Genomic DNA, 27,855 nt, shown 5'->3' with positions numbered 1-27,855 from the left:
TGGGAGCTAAGGCTTCTAATTTTTCAGTTTTAGCCAGAAGGGCCTTATGGTTAAAGTCTTGGTCAGCCAATGTTTCATCTAAGGTCAAGCTGATGGCACTTCCTTACAAGGCCAAGACTTTATTTGGACCTGGTTTGGTGGAAATCATTTCCGACATTACAGGTGGAAAGGGGTCTTTTCTGCCTTGGGATAAGAACAGACCAAAGGGACGTCAGAGTAATTTTCGTTCCTTTCGTAACTTTAGAGGAAAGCCATCCTCGTCTTCGTCCAAACAGGACAATAACAAGCCGTCCTGGAAACCAAATCAGTCTTGGACTAAGGGGAAGCAGGCCAAAAAGCCCACGGCTGATTCTAAGTCTGCATGAAGGGGTTGCCCCTGATCCAGGCTTGCATCAGGTAGGGGGCAGACTGTCTCAGTTCTCTCAGATCTGGATAAAAGACATTCCAGATCCTTGGGCTGTGGACATTGTTTCTCAGGGCTACAGGTTTGAGTTAAAAAATTGTCCTCCCAGGGGCAGGTTTCACCTTTCCAGATTATCTGCAGACCGGATAAAGAGGGAGGCGTTCTTAAAATGCGTCCAAGATCTCTCGTCCCTGGGAGTTATTGTCTCTGTTCCAAAGCAGAAATAGGGTCTGGGGTTTTACTCAAACCTGTTTATGGTTCCCAAAAAAGAGGGGACCTTCCGTCCCATTCTAGACTTAAAATGGCTCAACAAATTCCTCAGGGTTCCATCTTTCAAGATGGAAACCATTCGTACGATTCTTCCATTGATTCAAGAAGGTCAGTTCATGATGACCATAGATCTAAAGGATGCATACTTGCATGTTCCCATTCACAGGGATCATCACAAATTCCTGAGGTTTGCCTTTATAGACCATCACCTCCAGTTTGTGGTCTTACCGTTCGGCCTTGCCACGGCTCCCAGGATATTCTCAAAGGTCCTAGGAGCCCTCTTAGCAGTGGTCCGGTCTAGGGGGATTGCAGTGGCTCCCTACCTGGATGATATTCTGGTTCAGGCACCTTCCTTTCCTCAAGCAGCATCTCACACAGAGATGTTACTGTCCTTTCTCCGATCCCACGGGTGGAAAGTAAATTTGGAAAAGAACTCCCTGGTTCTTGTGACAAGGGTAGTTTTCTTAGGGACTATCATATATTCTGTTCTGATGAAGATTTTTCTGACAGAGGCCAGAATAGCAAAGCTCCTATCCTCTTGTCGATCCCTGCAGGAGACGGCTCTCTCTTCAGTCGCCCAATGTTTGGAAATAATTGGTCTGATGGAGGCTGCCATGGACATCGTCCCATTTGCTCGATTTCATCTGAGAGCCCTGCAGTTGTGCATGCTCAGTCAATGGAATGGAGATTATCTGGTTCTATCCCCAAAGATAACTCTAGATCAGAAGACAAAGGATTCCCTTCTGTGGTGGCTCTTTCTGGAACACCTGTCTCAGGGCACCTGCTTTCGGAGGCCTTCATTGGTGATCGTGACCACGGACGCAAGCCTGGTGGGATGGGGAGCAGTCCGGAATTCCTTAAAGGCGCATGGTCTTTGGTCTCGGGAGGAGTCAGAACTATCGATCAGCATCTTGGAGTTGAGAGCAATTTACAACACGCTGTTGGCTTGGCCATAGTTGGCTTTAAACCAGTTCATCAGATTCCAATCGGACAAAATAACTTCAGTGGCTTACATCAACCACCAGGGGGGAACTCAGAGTTCTCTAGCCATGAGGGAGGTAACTCGGATCATTCAGTGGGCGGAAGATCACTGTTGTTGCCTTTCTGCCATTCACATCCCGGGCGTGGACAATTGGGAAGCGGATTTCCTAAGCAGACATTCCATCCCGGGGAATGGGAACTTCATCCAGGTTAGCCTCCAAATGGGAGATTCCGGAGTTGGATCTGATGGCGTCTCAACAAAATGCCAAGCTTCCGTAGTATGGTTCCAGATCGAGGGATCCTCAGGCCTGCCTAATAGATGCGTTGGCAGTCCCTTGGAACTTCAGAATGGCCTTTCTGTTTTCTCTGTTTGCTCTACTTCCACGGGTGATTTCTTGCATAAAACAGGAAATGGCATCAGTGATCCTAATTGCCCCGGCTTGGCCTAGAAGGATCTGGTATGCGGATCTAGTGGAGGTTACTTCTGAGGAAGGAACTTCTTCTTCAGGGGCGTTTCCTCCACCCAAATCTTGTTTTTCTGAAGCTGACTGCTTGGAGATTGAACGCTTGATTCTATCTAAGCGTGGTTTCTCTGAGTCAGTAATTGAAACTATGATTCAGACTCGTAAGCCTGTTACTAGGAATATTTACCATAAGATATGGAGGGAATATCTTTATTTGTGTGAATCAAGGGTTACTCTTGGAGTAGGGTTAAGATTCCAAGAATTTTGTCTTTACTCGAGGAGGGTCTGGAGAAAGGGTTATCTGTTAGCACTTTGAAGGGTCAAATTTTGGCCTTATCTGTGCTGTTGCATAAGTGTTTGGCAGATCTTCAATCTTTTTGTCAGGCCTTGGTCAGAATTAGGCCTGTGTTTAAACCTATTGCTCTACCTTGGAGTGTTAATCTTGTTCTTAAGGTTTTGCAGCGGCGCCCATTTGATCCAATGCATTCTGTAGATATAAGTTACTATCCTGGAAGGTTTTGTTTCTTTTGGCGATTTCTTCTGTGCGGAGGGTATCTGAACTTTCCGCCTATCCCCATGAGTATAAGGCAGTTCTTCGCACTGTTGGGATTCCTTCCCAAAGTTGTTTCTACTAAGAATATTAATCAGGAGATTGGTGTTCCATCGTTGTGTCCGAAGCCTTCTTCGGATAAAGAACGTCTGTTGCATAATTTGGATGTGGTTCGTGCTCATAAGTTCTATTTGGAGGTGATTAAGGACTTTTTTCTGCTCTCTTTGTTTATTTTTCCGGGAAGTGTAGAGGTCAGAAAGCAACTGCATCTACTCTTGCCTTTTGGTTGCGAAGTGTGATTCGCCTGTCGTATGAGTCTACTGGGAAGCAACCTCCAGAGAGAATTAAGGCTCATTCCACCAGGGCTGTAGCCTCTTCTTGGGCTTTTAAAAATGAAGCTTCTATGGAGCAGATTTGCAAGGCCGCAACTTGGTCTTTACATACTTTTTCCAAATTTTACAGATTTGTTACTTTTGCTTCGGCTGAGGCGGCTTTTGGGCGAAAGGTTATTCAAGCGGTGGTGCCTTCCGTTTAGGCATGCTTGTTCTTATCCCCCCTTATTCATCTGTGTCCTCTAGCTTGGTTATTGGTTCCCAACAGTAATTAAGATGAACCCGCGGACTCACCATATTTTTGGAAGAAAACCAAATTTATGCTTATCTGATAAATTTATTTCTTCAAGATATGGTGAGTCCACGGACCCACCCTTATTTTAAATTTTTTATTTGAGACTAAGCCTCAGACACCTCCGCACCTTGTGTTGCTTTCCTTTCTCCATTTACTTTCAGTCGAATGACTGGGGTTTATGGGTAGGGAAGTCATACTTAACAGTTTTTAATGTGGTGCTCTTTGCCGCCTCCTGCTGGCGAGGAGGGATATTCCCAACAGTAATTAAGATGAACCCATGGACTCACCATATCTTGAAGAAATACATTTATCAGGTAAGCATACATTTTGTTTTCTTTCATAAGGTATTGAGAGTCCACAAAAATGACCAAACATACCAAGAGCTTTAATCACTCCCACTTTCTGATTTCCATCAGTCTTGTTGCCTTCACAGGAGAAAGGTGAAATAGTGAAGGCTTAATCAGTTTGGTCTCCTCATGAGGCAAGATTACCAATCAATATGTTAGAACTTCAAGCAATTTTCAGGGCTCTTCATAGTTAGCCTTTTCTCAAGTGAGAGACCTGTCTGAGGTTTCAATTTGACAATAATCTCCACAGTGGCATATGTAAATCATCATGGGGGGGACCAGGAATTCTCTGGCGATGGAGGTTTCTCGCATTCTAACTTAGGCAGAACAAAATCATTGTATAATTTCAGCTATTAATATTTCAGGAGTCAACAGTTAGAAAGCAGACTTTCTCAGTCGTCAGACTTTTCATTCGTAAGAATTGTCCCTCAACCAGAAATGTTTTCGATCAAATAGTGGCACGTTGAGAGATGCCAGATATCGATATGATGGCTTCTCATTTGAATCACAAGCTCCCCAGTTACTTTGCCAAGGGATCCTCAGGCAGATTTCATAGATGCATATGGTTCCTTGGTCTTTTAATCTGATGTACATATTTCCTTTGTTTGTTCTGCTTACCTGAGTAAAAACTCAAAAAGCAGGAGTGATCTCCAATAATCCTCATTGCTCCAGCTTGGCCAGGACCTGGTATGCAGATCTAATTCAAATGTCCAACTCTCCTCCTTGGACTCTTCCATTGTGATGAGATCTTCTGTCTCAAGGACTTTACTTACATCCAGACTTAAGGGTGCTGAATTTAACGGCATGGAAATTGAATGTTTAATTCTACGCCAAAGAGGTGTTTCTGGTTCTGTTGTCAACACGCTTATTCAGGCTAGGAAGCCAGTCACCAGAAAAGAACAAAAGGAAATGGAAAGTTTTTCTTTCTTGGTGTGACTCTAAGGGTTTCTTTTGGGATTCTTTCAGAATTCAAATAATTTTACAATTTCTTCAAGATGGTTAAGGGTTTATCAGCCAGTTTCTTGAAGGATCAGATTTCGGCTTTTCCATTTTTTTTGTATAAAAATAAACTTGCAAGATTGTCAGATATTCAAACTTTTGTTCAGGCACTTATCAGGATTAGACCAGTGTCTCCTCCTTGGAATCTCAATTAAGTTTTGAGAGTGTTGCAGGTTCATCATTTTGAACCTATACAGAATTTGGACATTCAGCTTTTGTCATGGAAAGTTTTTTGTTTCTTTTGGCTATTTCTTCAGCCAGAAGTGTTTCGGAACTTTCCACATTGTCTTGTTGAGGCTCTTTAGCTTGTTTTTTTTTATCAGGACAAGGCGGTAATAAGGACTCTCTAATTATAATTATTCGGCATCCAAGACACAGTCCTTTCCTTGTTCACTTCATATCTCTCAAACCGCTTGTTACAGTTTCCTTTAACAGCAACTTATGATGCTTTGTCTCTCTCAGTTGGAGTACCGCAACTTCCATATATCCTCCTCTGGGTTCCAGTACCACTTATATGCTGATGATACCCAAATCTATCTTTCCTCTCCTGGTATCTCCCTCTTTATTTAACCAGATTTCCAACTGTGTCTCTGCAATTTCCTCTTTGATGTCCTCAAACTACTTCCAACTCAACCTGTCTAAAACTGAGCTGCTTCTTATTCCCCCCTCTTCGAGACATCTGACACCTGACATTTCTCTGACGATCGGAGACTATATATTCTCAACACCTCACCCCAGGTCCACTGTCTTGGGGTCACACTTAACTCAGAATTCACATTCACCCCAGATATTCAAGCACTTACCAAATCCTGCTGTGCACACCTACACAAATATGCTGGAATTCGTCCCTTCCTTACTCAAAAAACTACAAGAAAACTAATTCCTTTCCTCATTTTGTCACGTATTGACTATTGCAATCTACTTCTAATTGGCCTTCCAAAACATCGCCTCTTCTCCACTAATCTACTATTATTGCTTCAGCTCGACTCATCCACCTAAGTCGTCGATCTACGTCAGTGCTCCGCTCTGCCAGTGTCTACACTGGCTACCCATACACTCCAGAATACAATTTAAAGTATTAACAAAGCACTGAACAGCCTCATTCCCAACTATATTTCCTCTCTCATCTCCAAACATTCCTCGACCAGTCCTCTTCGATCAACCTCTGACTTACGTCTTTCCGTTCCATTTATCCCTACGTTCCACTACCGCCTCCAAGACTTCTCACTTGCTGCTCCTGTCCTCTGGAACTTTTTACCCTGCTCCATAAGACTGTCTCCAACCTTGTATAGCTTTAGACGCTCCTTGAAAACACACCTATTGAGAGAGGCTTCTTATGGGCCGACTCCTAAGCTTTACATTCCTGCTTTTAAAATAAAGTTAGCAAGAGAATGGAAAAAAAATTGATAATGGGAGTAAATTAGAAAGTTGCTTAAAATTGCCTGCTCTATCTCAATCGAAAAAGAAAAAATGTGGTTATAGTATCCGTTTAAGAGAGCTTCCTTTTTCTTAGACAACTCGGCCTCTTCCTTTGCAACCCCAGCCCTGTCTTTTAAATGATCATCAGCATTGTCAATTCTGTCAATAACACTGTCCGTAGTTTCAAAATCATCATCTGCATCAAATTCATCATCATTTGCATACATAATAGGTCTCGTATCATATCTCTGCTCATTATTCTGTGTGTTTTTCATTCATTTCACTGCGTTCACTGCTGAGACGGTCAGATTGCGTGGTATTTTTGGCATCATATTCATTTTGCATTAGAGACACAAAAACACCCCAAAACAAGTTACTGGTTTCATTTTACTCTGGTAATAATTAGTAACGAATCCTAAAGTAATAACTTATATATTTTGTTTTCCTTTTTTTTAACGCTTTAATCAACACAAGCATTAAAGGGATATTAAACCCTAAATACATTTTATAAACAAAGTATTGAGACAATGCCCCACATACCTCTAGTCATGGGTGCCACCTTGTTGAAATCTGTCTTTTATTGCATTACATGGCTGATGTGTTTGTACACGTGCAGCAACTCTCCTATAGTGTAATCTGGGTTTTAAAATGGCGGCATCTATAATTAGAGGGAGGTGCATGAAATGTATTTAGTATTTAACCTCTTAAGGACATATGACGGAATTTTTCCGTCATAAAACCATTGAGCAAACTGAAAGCTGTGTCCTTAAAGGGTTAATGTCCCTTTTAACTTTTGGGTTAAACCCCGTTATGTCCAGTACAGGCTGCTTTACTTTAATTTGAAATGTTTTATTTTCCTTAGGTCCAGTTGTTGGAGAATTTCCAAGCCAAAATGACATTAATCTTGCTCCAGCACCAGCTCTTCCACAGGTAAGTTACAATCACATGCATGGGGGATACTTTCATTGTTAAAAAATGTTATTACTAAACATGCAAACAGGTTAATACACACATAGCTAAAGCCACTACTAATTGCAGCTTTTGTACAGGATAAAGGTAATGATTGGCTGCTACAGGTATATAATGCTTCTCATTGGTTTATCAGCCGTTCCTTCCCAGGAGTAACTATGTGCTTGTCCCATATTTGTTGCATTGGGGCACAAGATTGTAGAGGAATTCTACCTTCCTTTAGTTGTTCAGCAGTTTCATATCTTACCTTAACAATTGTTCTGTTGTGCTGAAACCTAAATCTATATAAAGCAGTTTAGATCTTATTCAGACATTAACCCCTTAGTGACCAGTCCACTTTTCATTTTTCTTACCGTTTGGGACCAGGGCTATTTTTACATTTCTGCTGTGTTTGTGTTTAGCTGTAATTTTCCTCTTACTCATTTACTGTACCCACACATATTATACAGTTTTTCTCACCATTAAATGGACTTTCTAAAGATACCATTATTTTCATCATATAATTTACTATTTAAAAAAATAATTATATAAACTATGATGAAAGAAAAAATTGAAATGTTCTTTGCTTTTTTGCAAGTTATAGGGCAATAAGTACAAGTAGCACATTGCTATTTCCAAACCATTTGTTGTTTTCTTTTACAAAGATATGACGAGTCCACAGATTTCATCCTTACTTGTGAGATACTTGTTGTTTTTTTTCTCAATATTAGCGAACGTTACATTGTAACACTGATATCTGTCAGTAATCCCTGAATAACACTTCACATGTATATAATGTTTTTTAGTAGACAACCCATAGTATTAATCTAGGCCCATTTTGGTATATTTCATGCCACTATTTCACCGCCAAATGCTATCAAATAGAAATAAAATTGTTCAGAAATAGCAGACATATATGGCTTTGGCATTGCTTTTTGGTAATTAGAAGGGCGCTAAATGCAGCTGCGCACCACGCGTGTATTATGCCCAGCAGTGAAGTGGTTAATTAGGTCGTTTGTAGGGTTAATTTTAGCTTTAGCGTATAGATTATCCTATATGTATTTTTTTATTTTTTTAAATATATTTTCTGCAGTGTAGAATCCCCCCTTAACTCCCAACCTCCTTGATTCCCCCCCCCCCCCAAACAGCTCTCTAACCCTCCCCCTCTACCTATTTGCTGCCATCTTAGGTACTGACAGCTGCCTGCCAGTACCCAGTTTGCTACAAATTAGGCTTTTTTTTTTTTTTTTAAACATAACATTTTTCTGTAGTGTAGCTGCCCCCCTCAATACCCTACCCTCCTCCCCCTCGCAAATCCCTTTCCCAACACTTATCCCCCCTCTCCCTCCTTCCCACTCACTAAACTTTTGCCGTAACATAGCAGTCCCATCCGCTCCTGGACCCTCTCATGCCCGCTCCCGGACCCTCTTATGCCTGCTCCCGCCCCCTCTAGCGATGGGCCAACCTCCTATGCCTCCCACGCCACCAACAATTGGCGTTATCGCTGGGCGATCGGTTGCTTACCAGAGGGTATTGCATGATGCCTCAGTATTGAAGTATCGCTGCAATACCCTGGAAGCGATCACAATTGCTTCCAGCGCTTTAAACCCCTGAGAACATGCCAGGCACGTCCTCGGTCGTTAAGGGGTTAAACGGACATAAAAGTGGGAAAATAAAAAGCTCTTTGTTAGAGAAATTTATTATTGCAATGTTACTTGCATATAACGGTCTTTTACCCCTACACAGATATGCACTACTGGGAGCTAGCTGATCATGTCTGGTGAGTCAATAACAAGAGGCATATATGTGTGTAGCCACAAATCACCAGCTTATTTACAGTAGTGCATATCTAGGTATGCTTTTCAACAAAGGATACCAAGAAAACTTAGGTCAATTTGATCATAGAGGTAAATTCCAAATTATCACCATTAAAAAATTACTTTGTTTATTAACAGGTGATGAGTTTCTAGAGAATCTTTTAGTTAGCTGATTCTCTCAACACTTGTGTATTTACAGCTGATTTCTGCCTCTCTGTAGTTAACCCCTTAACGACGCATGTCGTACAGGGTACGTCTTACACAAACTGGTCTTTAAAGACCAGCGACGTACCCTGTACGTCAAGGGTTTCAAAATGGTGGCTAATAGTTAGTGGGGGGATCAGGCAGGTTGGGGGCTAAAGGGGATCCTACACAGCAAAATATGATTTTTTTTTTTTTTTAAATAAAACTTTTATTTTAGTACTGGCAGACTTTCTGCCAGTACTTAAGATGGCAGGGACAATTGTGGGGTGGGGGAGGGAAGAGAGCTGTTTGGGAGGGATTAGGGGGTGGGATGTGTCAGGTGGGAGGCTGATCTCTACACTAAAGCTAAAATTAACCCTTCAAGCTCCCTACAAGCTACTTAATTAACCCCGTCACTGCTGGGCATAATACAAGTTTGGTGCGCAGCAGCATTTAGCGGCCTTCTAATTACCAAAAAGCAACGCCAAAGCCATATATGTCTGCTATTTCTGAACAAAGGGGATCCCAGAGAAGCATTTACAATTATGTGTGCATAATTGCACAAGTTTGTAAATAATTTCAGTGAGAAACCTAATATTTGTGAAAAAAGTGAACAATTTTTTTTATTTGATCGCATTTGGCGGTGAAATGGTGGCATGAAATATAACAAAATGGGCCTAGATCAATACTTTGGGTTGTCTACTAAAAAAAAATATATACATGTCAAGGGATATTCAGGGATTCCTGACAGATATGAGGGTTCCAATGTAACTAGCGCTAATTTTGAAAAAAAAAAGTGGTTTGGAAATAGCAAAGTGCTACTTGTATTTATTGCCCTATAACTTGCAAAAAAAAGCAAAGAACATGTAAACATTGGGTATTTCTAAACTCAGGACAAAATTTAGAAACTATTAAGCATGGGTGTTTTTTGGTGGTGATGTGTAACAGATTTTGCGGGTCAAAGTTAGAAAAAGTGTGTGTTTTTTTTTTCCATTTTTTCATCATATTTTATAAAAAAAATTATGGTAAATTATAAGATATGATGAAAATAATGGTATCTTTAGAAAGTCCATTTATTGGCGAGACAAACGGTATATAATATGTGTGGGTATAGTAAATGAGTAAGAGGAAAATTGCAGCTAAACACAAACACAGCAGAAATGTAAAAATAGCCCTGGTCCTTAAGGAAAAGAAATTGAGAATCGGCCTTGTCCTTAAGGGGTTAATACTAGCTTTTCACTTGTTTGCTTTCTGCTGTTTTTGTTATCTTTTTTTTTAGTTTTATTTTGCAGTCTCTTGTATTAGTTAATAAAGGGACATTAAACAGTCAAAATATTTAATGCACCTTTTATGGACACCGCCATTTTGAAACCTAGGTCTTACGGCAGATATCTCATGGAAAGTTGCTGTATATGTGCACACACATCTACACTGGAATGCAGTGAAAGCTAGATTTCTCTTGTTAAGTGTAGTCAGTCCACGGGTCATCCATTACTTATGGGATTATATCTCTCCCCAACAGGAAGTTGCAAGAGGATCACCCAAGCAGAGCTGCTATATAGCTCCTCCCCTCACATGTCATATCCAGTCATTCTCTTGCAAGTCTCAACAAAGGAGGTTGTGAGAGGAGACAGGAGTTTTTTACTTAATTCTTCAATCAAAAGTTTGTTATTTTAAAATGGCACCGGAGTGTGCTGTTTTTTCTCTCAGGCAGTATTTAGAAGAAGAAGATCTGCCTGCGTTTTCTATGATCTTAGCAGACGTAACTAAGATCCACTGGCTGTTCTCGCGCATTCTGAGGAGGGGTAACTTCAGAAAGGTGAATAGCATGCGGGGTCCTCCGCAAATGAGGTATGTGCAGTATAATATTTTCTAGGAATGGAATTGACTAAGAAAACACTGCCGTTACCCATATGATGTAAGTACAGCCTTTAATGCAGTAGTAGCGACTGGTATCAGGCTGTTAAATGTATGCGCAGTTGAGTTATTTTCTAGGGACTAGAATTTGACTGAAAATACTGTTAATACTGAAATAAATGTATAAGCCTTAACTGCAGTAGAAGCGACTGGTAGCAGGCTTAGTGATAACTTTACATAACACTGGAAAAGTTGTTTTTAAAACGTTTACTGGCATGTTATTCGTTTTGGGAGGTACTTTGGTGATAAATCTTTTTGGGCATGATTTTTTTCCACATGGCTAAAGTTTATTTCTGCATAGAAACCGTTTTAACAGGTCTCCCACTGTTGTAATATGAGTGGGAGGGGCCTTTTTTAGCGCCTTGTTGCGCAGATAAAATTCTAGCACAGTCTTCCTGCCTTTTCCTCCTTGATCCAGGACGTCTCCAGAGAGCTCAGGGGTCTTCAAAATTCAATTTTGAGGGAGGTAATCAGTCACAGCAGACCTGTGACAGTGTGTTTGACTGTGAGAAAAACGTTAAATCTAAAATTGATTATCCGGTTGTGGGTATTGAGGGGTTAATCATCCGTTTGCTAGTGGGTGCAATCCTCTGCTAAATTCATACATTTATTGTTAAAATTGTTGGCTATAACTGAATTAGTTCATTGTTATTTCAACTGTGACAGTTTTTTTTTTTTTGTGTGTTTTTAAAAGCGCTGCTGCGTTTTTTCATATTGCTTGTAAATTCACTGACAGTTTTTTTCTAGTCTGTTAAACATGTCTGATACAGATGAATCTACTTGTTCATTATGTTTAAAAGCCAATGTGGAGCCCAATAGAAATTTGTGTACCAATTGTATTGATGTTACTTTAAATAAAAGTCAGTCTTTACCGGTAAAGAAATTATCACCAGACATCGAGGGGGAAGTTATGCCGTCTAACTCTCCTCACGTGTCAGTACCTTCGCCTCCCGCTCAGGAGGTGCGTGAGATTGTGGCGCCAAGTACATCAAGGCCCTTACAAATTACTTTGCATGATATGGCTAATGTTATGAAAGAAGTATTATCTAATTTGCCTGAGTTAAGAGGCAAGCGCGATAGCTCTGGGTTTAGGACAGAGCGCGCCGATGACACGAGAGCCATGTCCGATACTGCGTCACAATTTGCAGAACATGAGGACAGAGAGCTTCATTCTGTGGGTGACGGATCTGATCCGGGGAGACCGGATTCAGAAATTTCAAATTTTAAATTTAAGCTTGAGAACCTCCGTGTATTGCTAGGGGAAGTGTTAGCGGCTCTGAATGATTGCGACACGGTGGCAATCCCAGAGAAATTATGTAGGCTGGATAAATACTATGCGGTACCGGTGTGTACTGACGTTTTTCCTATACCTAAAAGAGATTACAGAGATTATTAGCAAGGAGTGGGATAGACCCGTGTGCCTTTTTCCCCTCCTCTGATATTTAGAAAAATGTTCCCAATAGACGCCACCACACGAGACTTATGGCAGACGGTCCCTAAGGTGGAGGGAGCAGTTTCTACTTTAGCCAAGCGTACCACTATCCCGGTGGAGGATAGTTGTGCTTTCTCAGATCCAATGGATAAAAAATTAGAAGGTTACCTTAAGAAAATGTTTGTTCAACAAGGTTTTATATTACAGCCCCTTGCATGCATTGCGCCCGTCACTGCTGCGGCGGCATTCTGGTTTGAGTCTCTGGAAGAGGCTATTCGCACAGCTCCATTGGATGAGATTATGAACAAGCTTAAAGCCCTTAAGCTAGCTAATGCATTTGTTTCGGATACCGTGGTGCATTTAACCAAACTAACGGCTAAGAACTCCGGATTCGCCATCCAGGCGCGCAGAGCGCTATGGCTTAAATCCTGGTCAGCAGATGTAACTTCTAAATCTAAATTGCTTAATATTCCTTTCAAAGGGCAAACCTTATTCGGGCCCGGCTTGAAAGAAATTATTGCTGACATTACTGGAGGTAAGGGTCACTCCCTTCCTCAGGACAGGGACAAATCAAAGGCCAAACAGTCTAATTTTCGTGCCTTTCGTAATTTCAAGGCAGGAGCAGCATCAACTTCCTCCGCCCCAAAACAGGAAGGGACTGCTACTCGTTACAGACAGGGTTGGAAAGGCAACCAGTCTTGGAACAAGGGCAAGCAGGCCAGAAAACCTGCTGCTGCCCCTAAGACAGCATGAAGTAAGGGCCCCCTGTCCGGAAACGGATCTAGTGGGGGGCAGACTTTCTCTCTTTGCCCAAGCTTGGGCAAGAGATGTCCAGGATCCCTGGGCGTTGGAGATCATATCTCAGGGATATCTTCTGGACTTCAAAGCTTCTCCTCCACAAGGGAGATTTCATCTTTCAAGGTTATCAGCAAACCAAATAAAGAAAGAGGCGTTTCTACGCTGTGTACAAGACCTCTTATTAATGGGGGTGATCCACCCAGTTCCGCGGGCGGAACAAGGGCAAGGATTTTATTCAAATCTGTTTGTGGTTCCCAAGAAAGAGGGAACCTTCAGACCAATCTTGGACTTAAAGATCCTAAACAAGTTCCTAAGAGTTCCATCATTCAAAATGGAAACTATTCGAACCATCCTACCCATGATCCAAGAGGGTCAGTACATGACCACAGTGGACTTAAAGGATGCCTACCTTCACATACCGATTCACAAGGATCATTATCGGTATCTAAGATTTGCCTTCCTAGACAGGCATTACCAGTTTGTAGCTCTTCCCTTCGGGTTAGCTACGGCCCCAAGAATCTTTACAAAGGTTCTGGGCTCACTTCTGGCGGTACTAAGACCGCGAGGCATAGCGGTGGCTCCGTACCTAGACGACATTCTGATACAAGCATCAAGTTTTCAAACTGCCAAGTCTCATACAGAGATAGTTCTGGCATTTCTGAGGTCGCATGGGTGGAAGGTGAACGTAGAAAAGAGTTCTCTATTACCACTCACAAGGGTTCCCTTCTTAGGGACTCGTAGAGATGAAGATTTACCTGACGGAGGCCAGGTTATCAAAACTTCTAAATGCTTGCCGTGCCCTTCATTCCATTCCACACCCGTCAGTAGCCCGGTGCATGGAAGTAATCGGCTTAATGGTAGCAGCAATGGACATAGTACCATTTGCGCGCCTGCATCTCAGACCGCTGCAATTATGCATGCTCAGTCAGTGGAATGGGGATTACTCAGATTTGTCCCCTCTAATAAATCTGGATCAAGAGACCAGGGATTCTCTTCTCTGGTGGCTTTCTCGACTCCATCTGTCCAAAGGGATGACCTTTCGCAGGCCAGATTGGACGATTGTAACAACAGATGCCAGCCTTCTAGGTTGGGGCGCAGTCTGGAACTCCCTGAAGGCTCAGGGATTGTGGACTCAGGAGGAGAAACTCCTCCCAATAAATATTCTGGAATTAAGAGCGATATTCAATGCTCTTCTAGCTTGGCCTCAGTTGGCAACACTGAGGTTCATCAGATTTCAGTCGGACAATATCACGACTGTGGCTTACATCAACCATCAAGGGGGAACCAGGAGTTCCCTAGCGATGTTGGAAGTATCAAAGATAATTCGCTGGGCAGAGTCCAACTCTTGCCACCTGTCGGCGATCTATATCCCAGGCGTGGAGAACTGGGAGGCGGACTTCCTAAGTCGTCAGACTTTTCATCCGGGGGAGTGGGAACTTCATCCGGAGGTCTTTGCTCAACTAATTCATCGTTGGGGCAAACCGGAACTGGATCTCATGGCTTCTCGACAGAATGCCAAACTTCCTTGCTACGGATCCAGGTCCAGGGACCCGGGAGCGGCGCTGATAGATGCTCTAGCAGCCCCTTGGGGTTTCAACATGGCTTATGTGTTTCCACCATTTCCGCTGCTTCCTCGGCCGATTGCCAAGATCAAACAGGAGAGAGCATCTGTGATTCTGATAGCACCTGCGTGGCCACGCAGGACCTGGTATGCAGATCTAGTGGGCATGTTGTCCTGTCCACCATGGTCTCTACCTCTGAGACAGGACCTTCTAATTCAGGGTCCTTTCAACCATCCAGATCTAATTTCTCTGAGGCTGACTGCATGGAGATTGAACGCTTGATTCTATCAAAGCGTGGCTTCTCGGAGTCAGTTATTGATACCTTAATACAGGCTCGGAAACCTGTTACCAGAATAATTTACCATAAAATATGGCGTAAATACTTATATTGGTGTGAATCCAAGAGTTACTCATGGAGTAAAGTTAGGATTCCTAGGATTTTGTCCTTTCTACAAGAGGGTTTAGAAAAGGGTTTATCTGCTAGTTCATTAAAGGGACAGATTTCTGCTCTGTCTATTCTGTTACACAAACGTCTGGCAGATGTTCCAGACGTTCAGGCTTTTTGTCAGGCTTTGGCTAGGATTAAGCCTGTGTTTAAGACTGTTGCTCCGCCGTGGAGCTTAAACTTAGTTCTTAAAGTTCTTCAAGGTGTTCCGTTTGAACCCCTCCATTCCATTGATATTAAGCTGTTATCTTGGAAAGTTCTGTTTTTGATGGCTATTTCCTCGGCTCGAAGAGTCTCTGAGTTATCTGCCCTACACTGTGATTCTCCTTATCTGATTTTCCATTCAGACAAGGTAGTTCTGCATACTAAACCTGGGTTTTTACCTAAGGTGGTTTCTAACAGGAATATCAATCAAGAGATTGTTGTTCCATCATTATGTCCTAACCCTTCTTCAAAGAAGGAACGACTTTTGCATAATCTGGATGTAGTCCGTGCCCTGAAGTTCTATTTACAGGCAACTAAAGATTTTCGTCAAACTTCTTCCCTGTTTGTCGTTTACTCGGGACAGAGGAGAGGTCAAAAGGCTTAGACTACCTCTCTCTCCTTTTGGCTTCGTAGCATAATACGTTTAGCCTATGAGACTGCTGGACAGCAGCCTCCTGAAAGAATTACAGCTCATTCCACTAGAGCTGTGGCTTCCACCTGGGCCTTTAAAAATGAGGCCTCTGTTGAACAGATTTGCAAGGCTGCAACTTGGTCTTCACTTCACACTTTTTCAAAATTTTACAAATTTGACACTTTTGCTTCTTCGGAGGCTATTTTTGGGAGAAAGGTGCTTCAGGCAGTGGTTCCTTCCGTTTAAAGTTCCTGCCTTGTCCCTCCCATCATCCGTGTACTTTAGCTTTGGTATTGGTATCCCATAAGTAATGGATGACCCGTGGACTGACTACACTTAACAAGAGAAAACATAATTTATGCTTACCTGATAAATTTATTTCTCTTGTAGTGTAGTCAGTCCACGGCCCGCCCTGTCTTTTAAGGCAGACCTAAATTTTAATTAAACTCCAGTCACCACTGCACCCTATGGTTTCTCCTTTCTCGTCTTGTTTCGGTCGAATGACTGGATATGACATGTGAGGGGAGGAGCTATATAGCAGCTCTGCTTGGGTGATCCTCTTGCAACTTCCTGTTGGGGAGAGATATAATCCCATAAGTAATGGATGACCCGTGGACTGACTACACTACAAGAGAAATAAATTTATCAGGTAAGCATAAATTATGTTTTCCACATGGCGGCACCCATAACTAGAAGGAGACTGCGAATAACCTTAAAAGTACGCTTATAAAATGTATTTAACCCCTTAATGAGCAATGACAGAATTATTACATCATGGAACCATTGAGCTAACTGAAGCTGTGTCGTTAAGGGGTTAATGTACCTGCAAGTCCTTAGCACAAGGTTTAGCATGCGTTTGGTTACAGATCAAGCACAATGTTCATTGCTGAACGCAGTTATAATATATTAGGGGATTCAGAGTATACACGACGTGTATAATGTGTAATGCATGTTTTTCTATAATAAATTACCTTTACCTTTGTGGTTATTATTTTTTATGCACGTTTTATAATCTTTGTTTTCACAGCCGGATGTTATTAGCAATATGGTAGAGTTCAAGAGGAGTCTGCCGCTGTTCCCTCTTGTGAAGCCTCATATTAATTTAATGGCTGCAAAGCTATAATCGGTGCTGAAGTAAGAGGACGTCTGGACAAACTGCTGTTGAAGTTTATGCTGTGGGCTTATGAACATGTGACAATTGTGGTTAAATTAGTGTGGATTTGCAAGTAGATATACATTAGGGAGATTTTGTTTCCATAGTGAGAATCTCTTATTTAGAAATGTTTTTTTTTCATTGTGGCACGTCAGGCAGCCAGAAGTTTTATTACAGCCACATTTAAAACAAATATCAGTTGCTGATTTTTCTAATGTGTGTGTATATATATCTATATATATATATATATATATATATATATATATAATCAAGTAAACCTTTTGATTGGCAGCAGATGAGAGACCTTTTACATGAGTTTTTATAGGAACCTCTTAAAAATAGTAAATAAATTATTTGATTGATAGATGATCAAACTACAGTTAAAGTTTTCTGCTTATTATATATATATATATATATATATATATCTTTCTTTCTTAAAAGGACATCAAAAACTGGTTGATTTTCATAATTCAGATTGAAGAAAATTGGAAAGTTTAAAAGTCTATGCTCTATTATCGAATTTGCCTCATTCTCTTGGTATCCTTTGTTAAAAGAGCTGTAATGCACTACTGGGCAGCTAGCTGAATACATTTTTGTGAGCCAAAGACAAGAGGCATATATGTGAATCAATTAATCAGCAGCTAGCTCCCACTAGTGCATTGTTGCTCCTGAGGCTACCTAGATATGATTTTTGACTAAGGATTCCAAGCAATTTAGATAATAAAAGTAAATTGGGAAGTTGTATAAAATTGTATTCTTTGTCTGAAACATGAAAGTTTAATTTTGACTTTACTGTTCCTTTAATTTGTTGACAAACTGTGCAGCTAGGAATAAAACATGACAAATGGTAGTGCAGTTTAATAAATACCTTTTTAAAGGGACAGTGTACTGTAAAACTGGTTTCCCCTTAATGTGTTCCCAAAGACTTGTTATACCATATAAAATATGAGACATTTATGTTTCTTTTTATAAATTAAATAGCCGGATTTGCTCTTTGAAACCATAACCCAATCAAAATAGGCTAAGCTTGCAGACAGATCAGACATCTTTATCTTATCACTCAAATGCTTTGCTTTCTTAGCTATGTCTCTATACAATAATTATAAAATGTTCATCTTATATTGTTCTTTCTAACTGTATCTCCGACACCCCACTGGGAGTGTAATTTCTTCTGCTGGCTGCTTTTACATAGCTTGTCAATAGCCTATACTTAAGTATAGAAACTTTCAGTATAGGTTGGGATACCAGAGTCAAAAACTGTTATTTGTAATACCGATATAAAGGCAAACGATAAACAATTTAATACCCATTCCAGTAGGTAAAATAGATAATTCTGAACAAATTTAAGGGGAGAAAAAATTAGGGTAAACTGTCCCTTTAAGTAGCTTGATCGCAACTTATTACAACATTGAGACACAACAGAATATTTTTTTTTATATTATGTAAAATGTCCACATAAGAAATGGTGCTCTAACTTTGACTGTAATCTTAAACAATTGTGTTTCGGATTCTTATGATATATGGATATGGTTTTCAGTTTTCCTTACTATGGATTTGTATGCAAAAGGTTTTGGCATATGTTTAATATGTTACAAAGCTAGTACTTTGATCTGGGAAACAGTACATTGAAGTTTAGTAAAGGCATCTTCTCAGCATGCAACTATGGGCCATGGTGCATTGTTGAAATATGCATAGAGTCACACTTGGTATTCCGCCGGACTACCAAATCAGTAACCTTAATTGACAGACTAAAGAAGAACATAGATTGCTGCACATATTAAACAAATACCTCTTCTAAAAATCACAATTTGTTTTTGAAAACAGTGTCCTAATTTATTTGTGTTTTTATTATGAACTGTTTGTACCAAGTAGTCGCATTTTAAGCATATCAGTGGGGTCTGAAGAATTTAACTATGTAAAGGGAAATATTACAGTTATCAAGTGCTTCTTATATTCTGCAACTTCACATAGTTTTAATCTTTATAAAGATCACTTGTTTTATACAACATCTGATGAAATGCTGAACATACATAACAAAAGGCCATTTTTTTTTTTCTTTTTTTTTTTTTAAAAGCAAGTAAAGAAATATTACTTTGTCAATCATTCTGTTTTCTCAGGGTTACTCTGATTTGTCCTTTAGACTTTATAAATTAAACTGTTTTATTTAAATTAAGCTGTGTGTTTTTTTTTCTATTTGTCAGCCATTGTCTTTTGATGCCTATTATAAAAAATCATTTAAATTTGACATCTTAAACTTTTACGTTATTACAGACAGTATTATACTACCACAGTTCAATTTTTAATTTATTAGTTTGCTCTGCTTTTGCACTAACTCTTGCGCGTGAAATACACACACAAACACAAATATATCCATATTTAGACATGTGTATGTATGTAATCTCAATGTTAATACCCGACTCCTTATATCTTTGAGCCCTTTTTTTATCAGACAGTGTTAATATGAGTAACTGTACTTTTTAAATTTATTTTTGACGTACAACTTTTTAGTCAAGCGTAGCAGTTAACCAGACTTCTGAAGTTGCACCATCCTGACGCTGGTTAAATTCAAATGCGCTCAAGTGAACGCATTTATCTTTAACCTGTAATACGCGCACTACTTCCGAAGCACACAAAGAACAGTGATAAAACCCTATACATATAATGTATTTAAAGACCTATATACACGTATAAACTATTAAAATTCATATGTATACATATATAGACATATATAAAAGTGCATTAGAGTCCTTTACAATCAAGTAGCTGAAAACATGTAAAAGCATATTTATTCAATATTCAAGTGTTTAACTATGCATTTACTGTAAATATTTAACATTCCAATGTTCTTCTCATAGGGGTATATGTTCTATGTATTTTTTTTTAGATATTTATATATATATATATATAAAAAAGAATTATGACTAACAGCGCTTTGAAGATAGTAATAATACACTTAGAGTCCTTATACTAAGTCCTATTAAGACCTGTAGTGCTGCCTTAATAACCTGACAGCGTATTCTTGGCGGCCCCCGCCGCCAAAACTACAGAGTCTGTAAGCTAAAATCAATTGAAAGATTGGTTATGGGCGCAAGAACAGGGCTTAAAACTGAAAGTTATTCAGTTTGTATCAACAATACAATAAAAATGATGATAAAATGCAATCAAATATTATATAATAAACTCTTAAAATATGTGTATATAGGTGTATATATGCGTAAAAGTTGATACAACAAGTCCAGTGATAATAGTCCCAGAAACAATCTAGAAAAGTTCCCACGTGAAAGAAATTCTTCTAAAAAACAAGCTCCAGGTAAGTTGGTGTGCCCAAAGTGACCAATAGGGATAGATGAACTTCCTACTTACAAAAAACTACCTTAATCAAAATGAGGTAAGTGCCGCACAGATTGTCAAGTAGTTGGCTCTCTAGTCATCGGCTCCGCCCCACAGGTAGATCTGCTTTCTTCAATGCGCCTTGTAGAAAGATTTCCTCTTTGTTTATTCTCTGAGTAGTCGCAATCCCATTCAGAATTGATATGGAGAGAGAAATAAATACAAAGAGAGTGCAATATTGTTTTTATAAAGCACACTCAGTATTTTATTAGATTAAAAAACAAAGGTAAAACTTGCTTACACAATTTGACCTCAATATACATATGAGGTATCAATATAGTTTATGACTGTTATTCCAAATAACAAGTACGGAAATCCTTTCTTGCTTAAACAACGGTTCACTTATAAAATCAACTGTTTAGCCAGGGGAACATAGATCTCATCAAAATAAATTGTCCTTACGCGTTTCAAAGGTGACTTATGGATGATACCTGCCTTCTTCGTCAGAGGATAATACAAACTGAATAACTTTCCGTTTTAAGCCCTATATATACAGGCAATCCCCAGGTTACGAACAAGATAGGTTCTGTAGGTTTGTTCTTAAGTTGAATTTGTATGTAAGTTGGAACAGGCACTTTGTTTTAGGTGAATCTCTAGCCAAACATTTTTTTAGTTTTGGATAGCATAGGGAAAAACAGAATTTATGCTTACCTGATAAATTACTTTCTCCAACGGTGTGTCCGGTCCACGGCGTCATCCATTACTTGTGGGAAATATTCTCCCCCACAGGGAAAGGCAAGGAGAGCACACAGCAAGAGCTGTCCATATAGCTCCCCGCAGAAGAAAGTAGTGCCGCAACCAAGGCGTTCAAGCTATACAGCACCGGAAGCCCTAACCGGGCTGGTGAACTAATACCTCCCCTGGAGTACCGTAGCCAAAAACGGTGGATCAGGCCATAGAAACTCAGGAACAAAAGGCGGTAGGCAGGTACTACTCCAAGCGTGTGATGGTAAAAAAACAAACAAATTTATTGATTCATTTAAAAGAATGAACAGACATGGCAGCAATAGAGCAGGAAGTCTGACATGTTTCGCACCTCACAGGTGCTTACTCATAGACTGAGTTCTGTGTTTCTATCCCACATGTTTATAGGCTGAGGTGGCAATTAAGTTAACCACTTCAATCCCACAAGCACAGAAAATAAGATAAAAACAATCTATTGTTTGACATCGAGAGAAAGAATAGTTTTACCAAAAAACAAATTATTAAATTAGTAACCATGGCTAATATTATTGATTCACCTATTATTAAACAACATTTTAAACTTATTCAAATCTTAGTTTTTCTGATTATATTATTTTTAGAAATTATTTACACTATAAAGTGAAGATGACATATAATATGAAGATTTAAAAATATCATGAATATAATGATGATATAATTATAGACATTCTGGCATAGGAAAAACATTATACAAGTATATATATGTATATTTAATGTATACTAAATGTATAATAAATACATAGATTAGCTAGGATATAACAGGGAGACTGAACATATGGATACTAAACTCAATTGTCAATAAAATAGTTTATATCACATTCCCTATTCATACCAGAGGGAAAACGTGTATTTAATTTTAGTATCCAGTAAAGTTCTTTTTTTTCCAAAATTTTATCCTTGTTGCCTCCTCTTAAAGGGACATTAGCTAAATCAATAACTTGAAAAGAAAGTTGTGCAATATTTGTAAGATGTTTATTATTAAAATGTTCAGCAACTGAGGAGTCTGAGCTATAATTTTTTACATCTCTAACATGTTCATTGAAACGTGTCCTAATAGTGCGTGTGGTTTTTCCCACGTACTGAAAAAAACACAAATTACAAGTTAGTAGATAAATGGCATATTTAGAGCCACAATTAGCATAGAACTCTATCGGATATGTTTTTTCATTAAATTGACACAAAAAGTGCCTTTTTTATTCAACCAGGATGTAGCATATTTTTGTTTTTTCACTAAACTAGGTGTTAATGTTTGCGCCAGTGTCCTAGATTTTCTAGGTACAAATTTGCACTGTTGTATTAGTGGCTGTAAAGTATCATCTGACTGCAACAAATTAAGATGTTTTTTTAAAATTTTAACTATTTCTTCATATTGTTGACTGTATGGTGTAGAAAAAACAATAGCATCATTGGAATCAGAATCATAAATAGATTCTTTAAGATATACATCCTGTTGTTTAACTTTGTTTTTATCTTTTTGAACCAATTTTCTCACATCTTCCAGCTGTTTATGGTTATATCCTCTTACTTTAAGTCTATCTCTAAGCTCTATAGACTGTTTTTCATATATACTGTCTATTTTAGTATTACGCCTCAATCTTAGAAACTGTGATTTCGGTATAGACCTCACTAAATGATGTGGATGTTGAGAATGTGCGTGCAATATTGTGTTTCCTGCTGTTTGCTTTCTATATGTACTGGTCACTATGGTGTTATCTATAATTTGTATACTAAGATCTAAGTAATTAACCATATCTTGACTATATACCCCAGTAAACTTTACTGTTCATTCTTTTAAATGAATCAATAAATTTGTTTTTTTTTTACCATCACACGCTTGGAGTAGTACCTGCCTACAGCCATATAGCTCCCCCTCTGGCTCCGCCCCCTAGTCATTCGACCGACAGTTAGGAGAAAAAGGAGAAACTATAGGGTGCCGTGGTGACTGTAGTGTATAAAGAAAAAAAATTTCAACCTGATTAGGAAACCAGGGCGGGCCGTGGACCGGACACACCGTTGGAGAAAGTAATTTATCAGGTAAGCATAAATTCTGTTTTCTCCAACATTGGTGTGTCCGGTCCACGGCGTCATCCATTACTTGTGGGAACCAATACCAAAGCTTTAGGACACGGATGAAGGGAGGGAGCAAATCAGGTTACCTAAATGGAAGGCACCACGGCTTGCAAAACCTTTCTCCCAAAAATAGCCTCAGAAGAAGCATAAGTATCAAATTTGTAGAATTTGGCAAAAGTGTGCAGAGAGGACCAAGTCGCTGCCTTACATATCTGATCAACAGAAGCCTCGTTCTTGTAGGCCCAAGTGGAAGCCACAGCCCTAGTAGAGTGAGCTGTGATTCGGTCAGGAGGTTGCCGTCCGGCAGTCTCATAAGCCAATCGGATAATGCTTTTCAGCCAGAAAGAGAGAGAGGTAGCAGTAGCTTTTTGACCTCTCCTCTTACCAGAGTAAACGACAAACAAAGATGAGGTTTGTCTAAAATCTTTTGTTGCTTCTAAGTAGAACTTTAAAGCACGAACAACATCTAAATTGTGTAATAAACGTTCCTTCTTTGAAACTGGATTCGGACACAGAGAAGGAACAACTATTTCCTGGTTAATATTCTTGTTGGAAACAACTTTTGGAAGAAAACCAGGCTTAGTATGCAAAACAACCTTATCTGAATGGAAAACCAGATAGGGTGGATTACATTGCAAAGCAGATCATTCAGAAACTCTTCTAGCAGAAGAAATAGCAACCAAAAACAGAACTTTCCAAGATAATAACTTAATATCTATGGAATGTAAAGTTTCAAACGGAATCCCCTTGAAGAACTGAAATAACTAAATTTAGACTCCAAGGAGGAGTCATGGGTCTGTAAACAGGCTTGATTCTAACCAAAGCCTGAACAAAAGCTTGTACATCTGGCACAGCTGCCAGTCGTTTGTGTAACAAGACAGATAAAGCAGAAATCTGTCCTTTTAGAGAACTAGCTGACAACCCTTTATCCAAACCTACTTGGAGAAAGGAGAGAATCTTTGGAATTTTAATCTTACTCCAGGAGAATCCCTTGGATTCACACCAGCAGATATATTTTTTCCATATTTTATGGTAAATCTTTCTAGTCACAGGTTTTCTGGCTTGGACCAGAGTATCTATCACAGAATTCGAAAACCCACGCTTGGATAAAATCAAGCGTTCAATTTCCAAGCAGTCAGCTGCAGAAACACTAGCTTTGGATGTTCGAATGGACCTTGTACTAGAAGATCCTGTCTCAAAGGTAGCTTCCATGGTGGAGCCGATGACATATTCACCAGGTCTGCATACCAAGTCCTGCATGGCCACGCAGGAGCTATCAGAATCACAGAGGCCTTCTCCTGTTTGATCCTGGCTATGAGCCTGGGAAGGAGAGGAAACGGTGGAAACACATACGCTAGGTTGAACGACCAAGGCGCCACTAATGCATCCACTAGAGTCGCCTTGGGATCCCTGGATCTGGACCCGTAGCAAGGAATCTTGAAGTTCTGACGGGACGCCATTAGATCCATGTCTGGAATGCCCCATAATTGGGTTAACTGAGCAAAGACCTCCGGGTGGAGTTCCCACTCCCCCGGATGGAAAGTCTGACGACTCAAATAGTCCGCCTCCCAGTTGTCTACTCCTGGGATGTGAATAGCAGATAGATGGCAGGAGTGATTCTCTGCCCATTGGATAATCTTGGTTACTTCCTTCATCGCTAGGGAACTCTTTGTTCCCCCCTGATGATTGATGTACGCAAGTCGTTATGTTGTCCGACTGAAATCTTATGAACCTGGCTTCCGCTAGCTGAGGCCAAGCCAGGAGCGCATAGAATATTGCTCTTAGTTCCAAAATGTTTATCGGGAGAAGCGACTCTTCCCGAGACCATAGGCCCTGAGCTTTCAGGGAGTCCCAGACCGCGCCCCACCCCAAGAGGCTGGCGTCAGTCGTGATGATGACCCACTCCGGTCTGCGGAAACTCATTCCCTGAGACAGGTGATCCTGGGTCAACCACCAGAGAAGTGAGTCCCTGGTCTACTTGAATTTGGGGAGACAAGTCTGTATAGTCCCCATTCCACTGATTGAGCATGCACAGCTGTAATGGTCTTAGATGAATTTGAGCAAAAGGAACCACGTCCATTGCTTCGACCATTAGTCCTATTACTTCCATGCACTGAGCTATGGAGGGTTGAGGAATAGAATGAAGAACTCGACAAACGTTTAGAAGCTTTAGCTTTCTGACTTCTGTCAGGAAGATCTTCATTTCCACAGAATCTATTATTGTTCCCAGAAAAGGAACCCTTGTGGACGGTGACAGTGAACTCTATGTTCACCTTCCACCCGTGAGATCTGAGAAAAGCCAACACAATGTCTGTGTGGGCCCTTGCTTTGGAAAGAGACGACGCTTGGATTAGGATGTCGTCTAGATAAGGTGCTACAGCAATGCCCCTCGGCCTTAGGACCGCTAGAAGGGACCCTTGCACCTTTGTGAAAATTCTGGGAGCGGTGGCTAAACCGAATGGAAGAGCCACGAACTGGTAATGTTTGTCCAGAAAGGCGAACCTCAGGAACTGATGATGAGTTTTGTGGATTGGAATATGCAGATACGCATCCTTTAGATCCACGGTAGTCAAATATTGACCCTGCTGGATTGTCGGCAAGATTGTCCGAATGGTTTCCATTTTGAAGGATGGAACACTGAGGAACTTGTTTAATATCTTTAAATCCAGAATTGGCTTGAAAGTTCCCTCTTTTTTGGGAACCACAAACAGGTTTGAGTAAAAACCTAGACCTTGTTCCCCGGAGGGGACTGGGTTTATCACTCCCATCTTTGATAGGTCTCTTACACAATGTAAGAATGCCTGTTTCTTTATCTGGTCTGAAGATAAGCGAGACAGGTGGAACCTTCCCCTTGGAGGAAGTCCCTTGAACTCTAGCAGGTATCCCTTGGAGACTATCTCTAGTGCCCAGGGATCCGGAACATCTCTTGCCCAAGCCTGAGCGAAGAGAGATAGTCTGCCCCCTACCAGATCCGGTCCCGGATCGGGGCTACCCCTTCATGCTGTCTTGGTAGCAGCAGCAGGTTTCTTGGTCTGTTTACCCTTGTTCCAGCCTTGCATGGGCTTCCAAGCGGGTTTGGGCTGGGCCGCGTTACCTTCTTGTCTAGCGGCAGTGGAGTTATTAGCCGGTCCGTTCCTGAAATTGCGAAAGGAACGAAAATTAGACTTGTTCTTAGCCTTAAAAGGCCTATCCTGTGGGAGGGCATGGCCCTTACCCCCAGTGATGTCTGAAATAATTTCCTTCAATTCCAGCCCAAAAAGGGTCTTACCCTTGAAAGGAATATTAAGTAACTTAGTCTTGGATGACACATCTGCCGACCAGGATTTCAGCCAAAGCGCCCTCCGCGCTACTATAGCAAAACCTGAGTTTTTCGCCACCAATTTCGTTATTTGAAAGGCGGCATCCAATATAAAGGAATTAGCTAATTTTAATGCGTGAATTCTGTCCATGACTTCTTCATAGGAAGTCTCTTTCTGGAGCGACCTTTCTAGTTCCTCGAACCAAAAGGACGCCGCTGAAGTGACAGTAATAACACACGTAGCTGGTTGAAGGATGAACCCTTGCTGAACAAAAATCTTTTTAAGCAATCCTTCCAATTTTTTATCCATAGGATCTTTGAAAGCGCAGCTGTCCTCTATAGGAATAGTGGTGCGCTTCGCTAGTGTTGAAACGGCTCCCTCAACCTTCGGGACCGTCTGCCATGCGTCCCTTCTAGGGTCTACTATGGGAAACATTTTCTTAAATATAGGAGGTGGGGCAAAGGGTACACCTGGCTTCTCCCACTCCTTTTCCACTATGTTCGCTACCCTTTTGGGTATTGGAAAAGCGTTGTCGTGCACTGGGACCTCTAAAAATTTGTCCAATTTGCACAACTTCTCTGGTACTACCATAGAATCACAGTCATCCAGAGTAGCTAATACCTCCTTTAGCAAAGCGCGGAGATGTTCTAGCTTAAACTTAAATGCTACTATATCAGGTTCTGCCTGTTGAGAAATTTTTCCTGAGTCAGAAATTTCACCCTCAGACAGCCCTTCCCTCACAGCCAATTCCGATTGATGTGAGGGTAAAATAGATAAAGCATCGTCAGCGTCTGATTGTTCATCCCTTTTATCTGTATTTAAAGCTGAACAATCACGCTTTCTCTGAAATGCTGGCAGTTTGGATACAAGATTTGCAATAGAATTATCCACTACTGCTGTTAATTGTTGCATAGAAATAAGCACTGGCGCGCTAGGTGTCGCCTGCGCGGGCAAAGCTGGTGTAGACACAGAAGGAGAGGATGTAGAACTATCCCCACTTCCTTCATTAGATAAATCATCTTGGGCAACATTATGAAATGTAACAGAGCTGTCCTCATTTTGTTTGGACGCTATGGCACAATTATCACAAACACTCGAAGGAGGAACCACATTTGTCTCTACACACACAGAACATAGGTTATCTGATGGCACAGACATGTTAAACAGATTTAGGCAGGCAAACAATGCAATAAAAACGATTTTAAACAAAAACGTTACTGTCTCTTTAAATAATAAAATGACACACTTTATTTCTGAATGTTCAAAAAACTATGAAGGCAATATCCGATTTTTCTGAAATTTGGACCCCAGTGTCTTAATGCATAGAAAGTATTGCACAGCAAATATGGAGACTCTAGCTCTTAAAACAAGCAAACCGGAGCTAATTGTTGGATTTAACCGTTTTTATACACCACAATCCCTGCTTACAGCATTGCTGCAGC

General features: G+C 40.4%; 1 protein-coding gene across 1 annotated transcript in view; it reads left to right on the top strand.

The window, feature by feature from the left end:
- Window positions 1-19,104, top strand: part of IDE (insulin degrading enzyme) — a 352,051-nt gene extending 332,947 nt beyond the window's left edge. The window contains exons 21-22 of the mRNA XM_053692939.1: window positions 6,923-6,990; window positions 16,806-19,104. Of these exons, the coding sequence (XP_053548914.1) occupies window positions 6,923-6,990; window positions 16,806-16,901 (164 nt within the window). The 3' untranslated portion in view covers window positions 16,902-19,104. The remainder of the gene's footprint in view (window positions 1-6,922; window positions 6,991-16,805) is intronic.
- Window positions 19,105-27,855: the final 8,751 nt, after the last annotated feature.

This window comes from Bombina bombina, chromosome 9, assembly GCF_027579735.1.
Source record: "Bombina bombina isolate aBomBom1 chromosome 9, aBomBom1.pri, whole genome shotgun sequence".
Classification (NCBI taxonomy): Eukaryota; Metazoa; Chordata; class Amphibia; order Anura; family Bombinatoridae; genus Bombina; species Bombina bombina.
The sequence above is the reverse complement of the archived record's forward strand: the minus strand, read 5'-3'. Positions and strand labels throughout refer to the sequence as shown.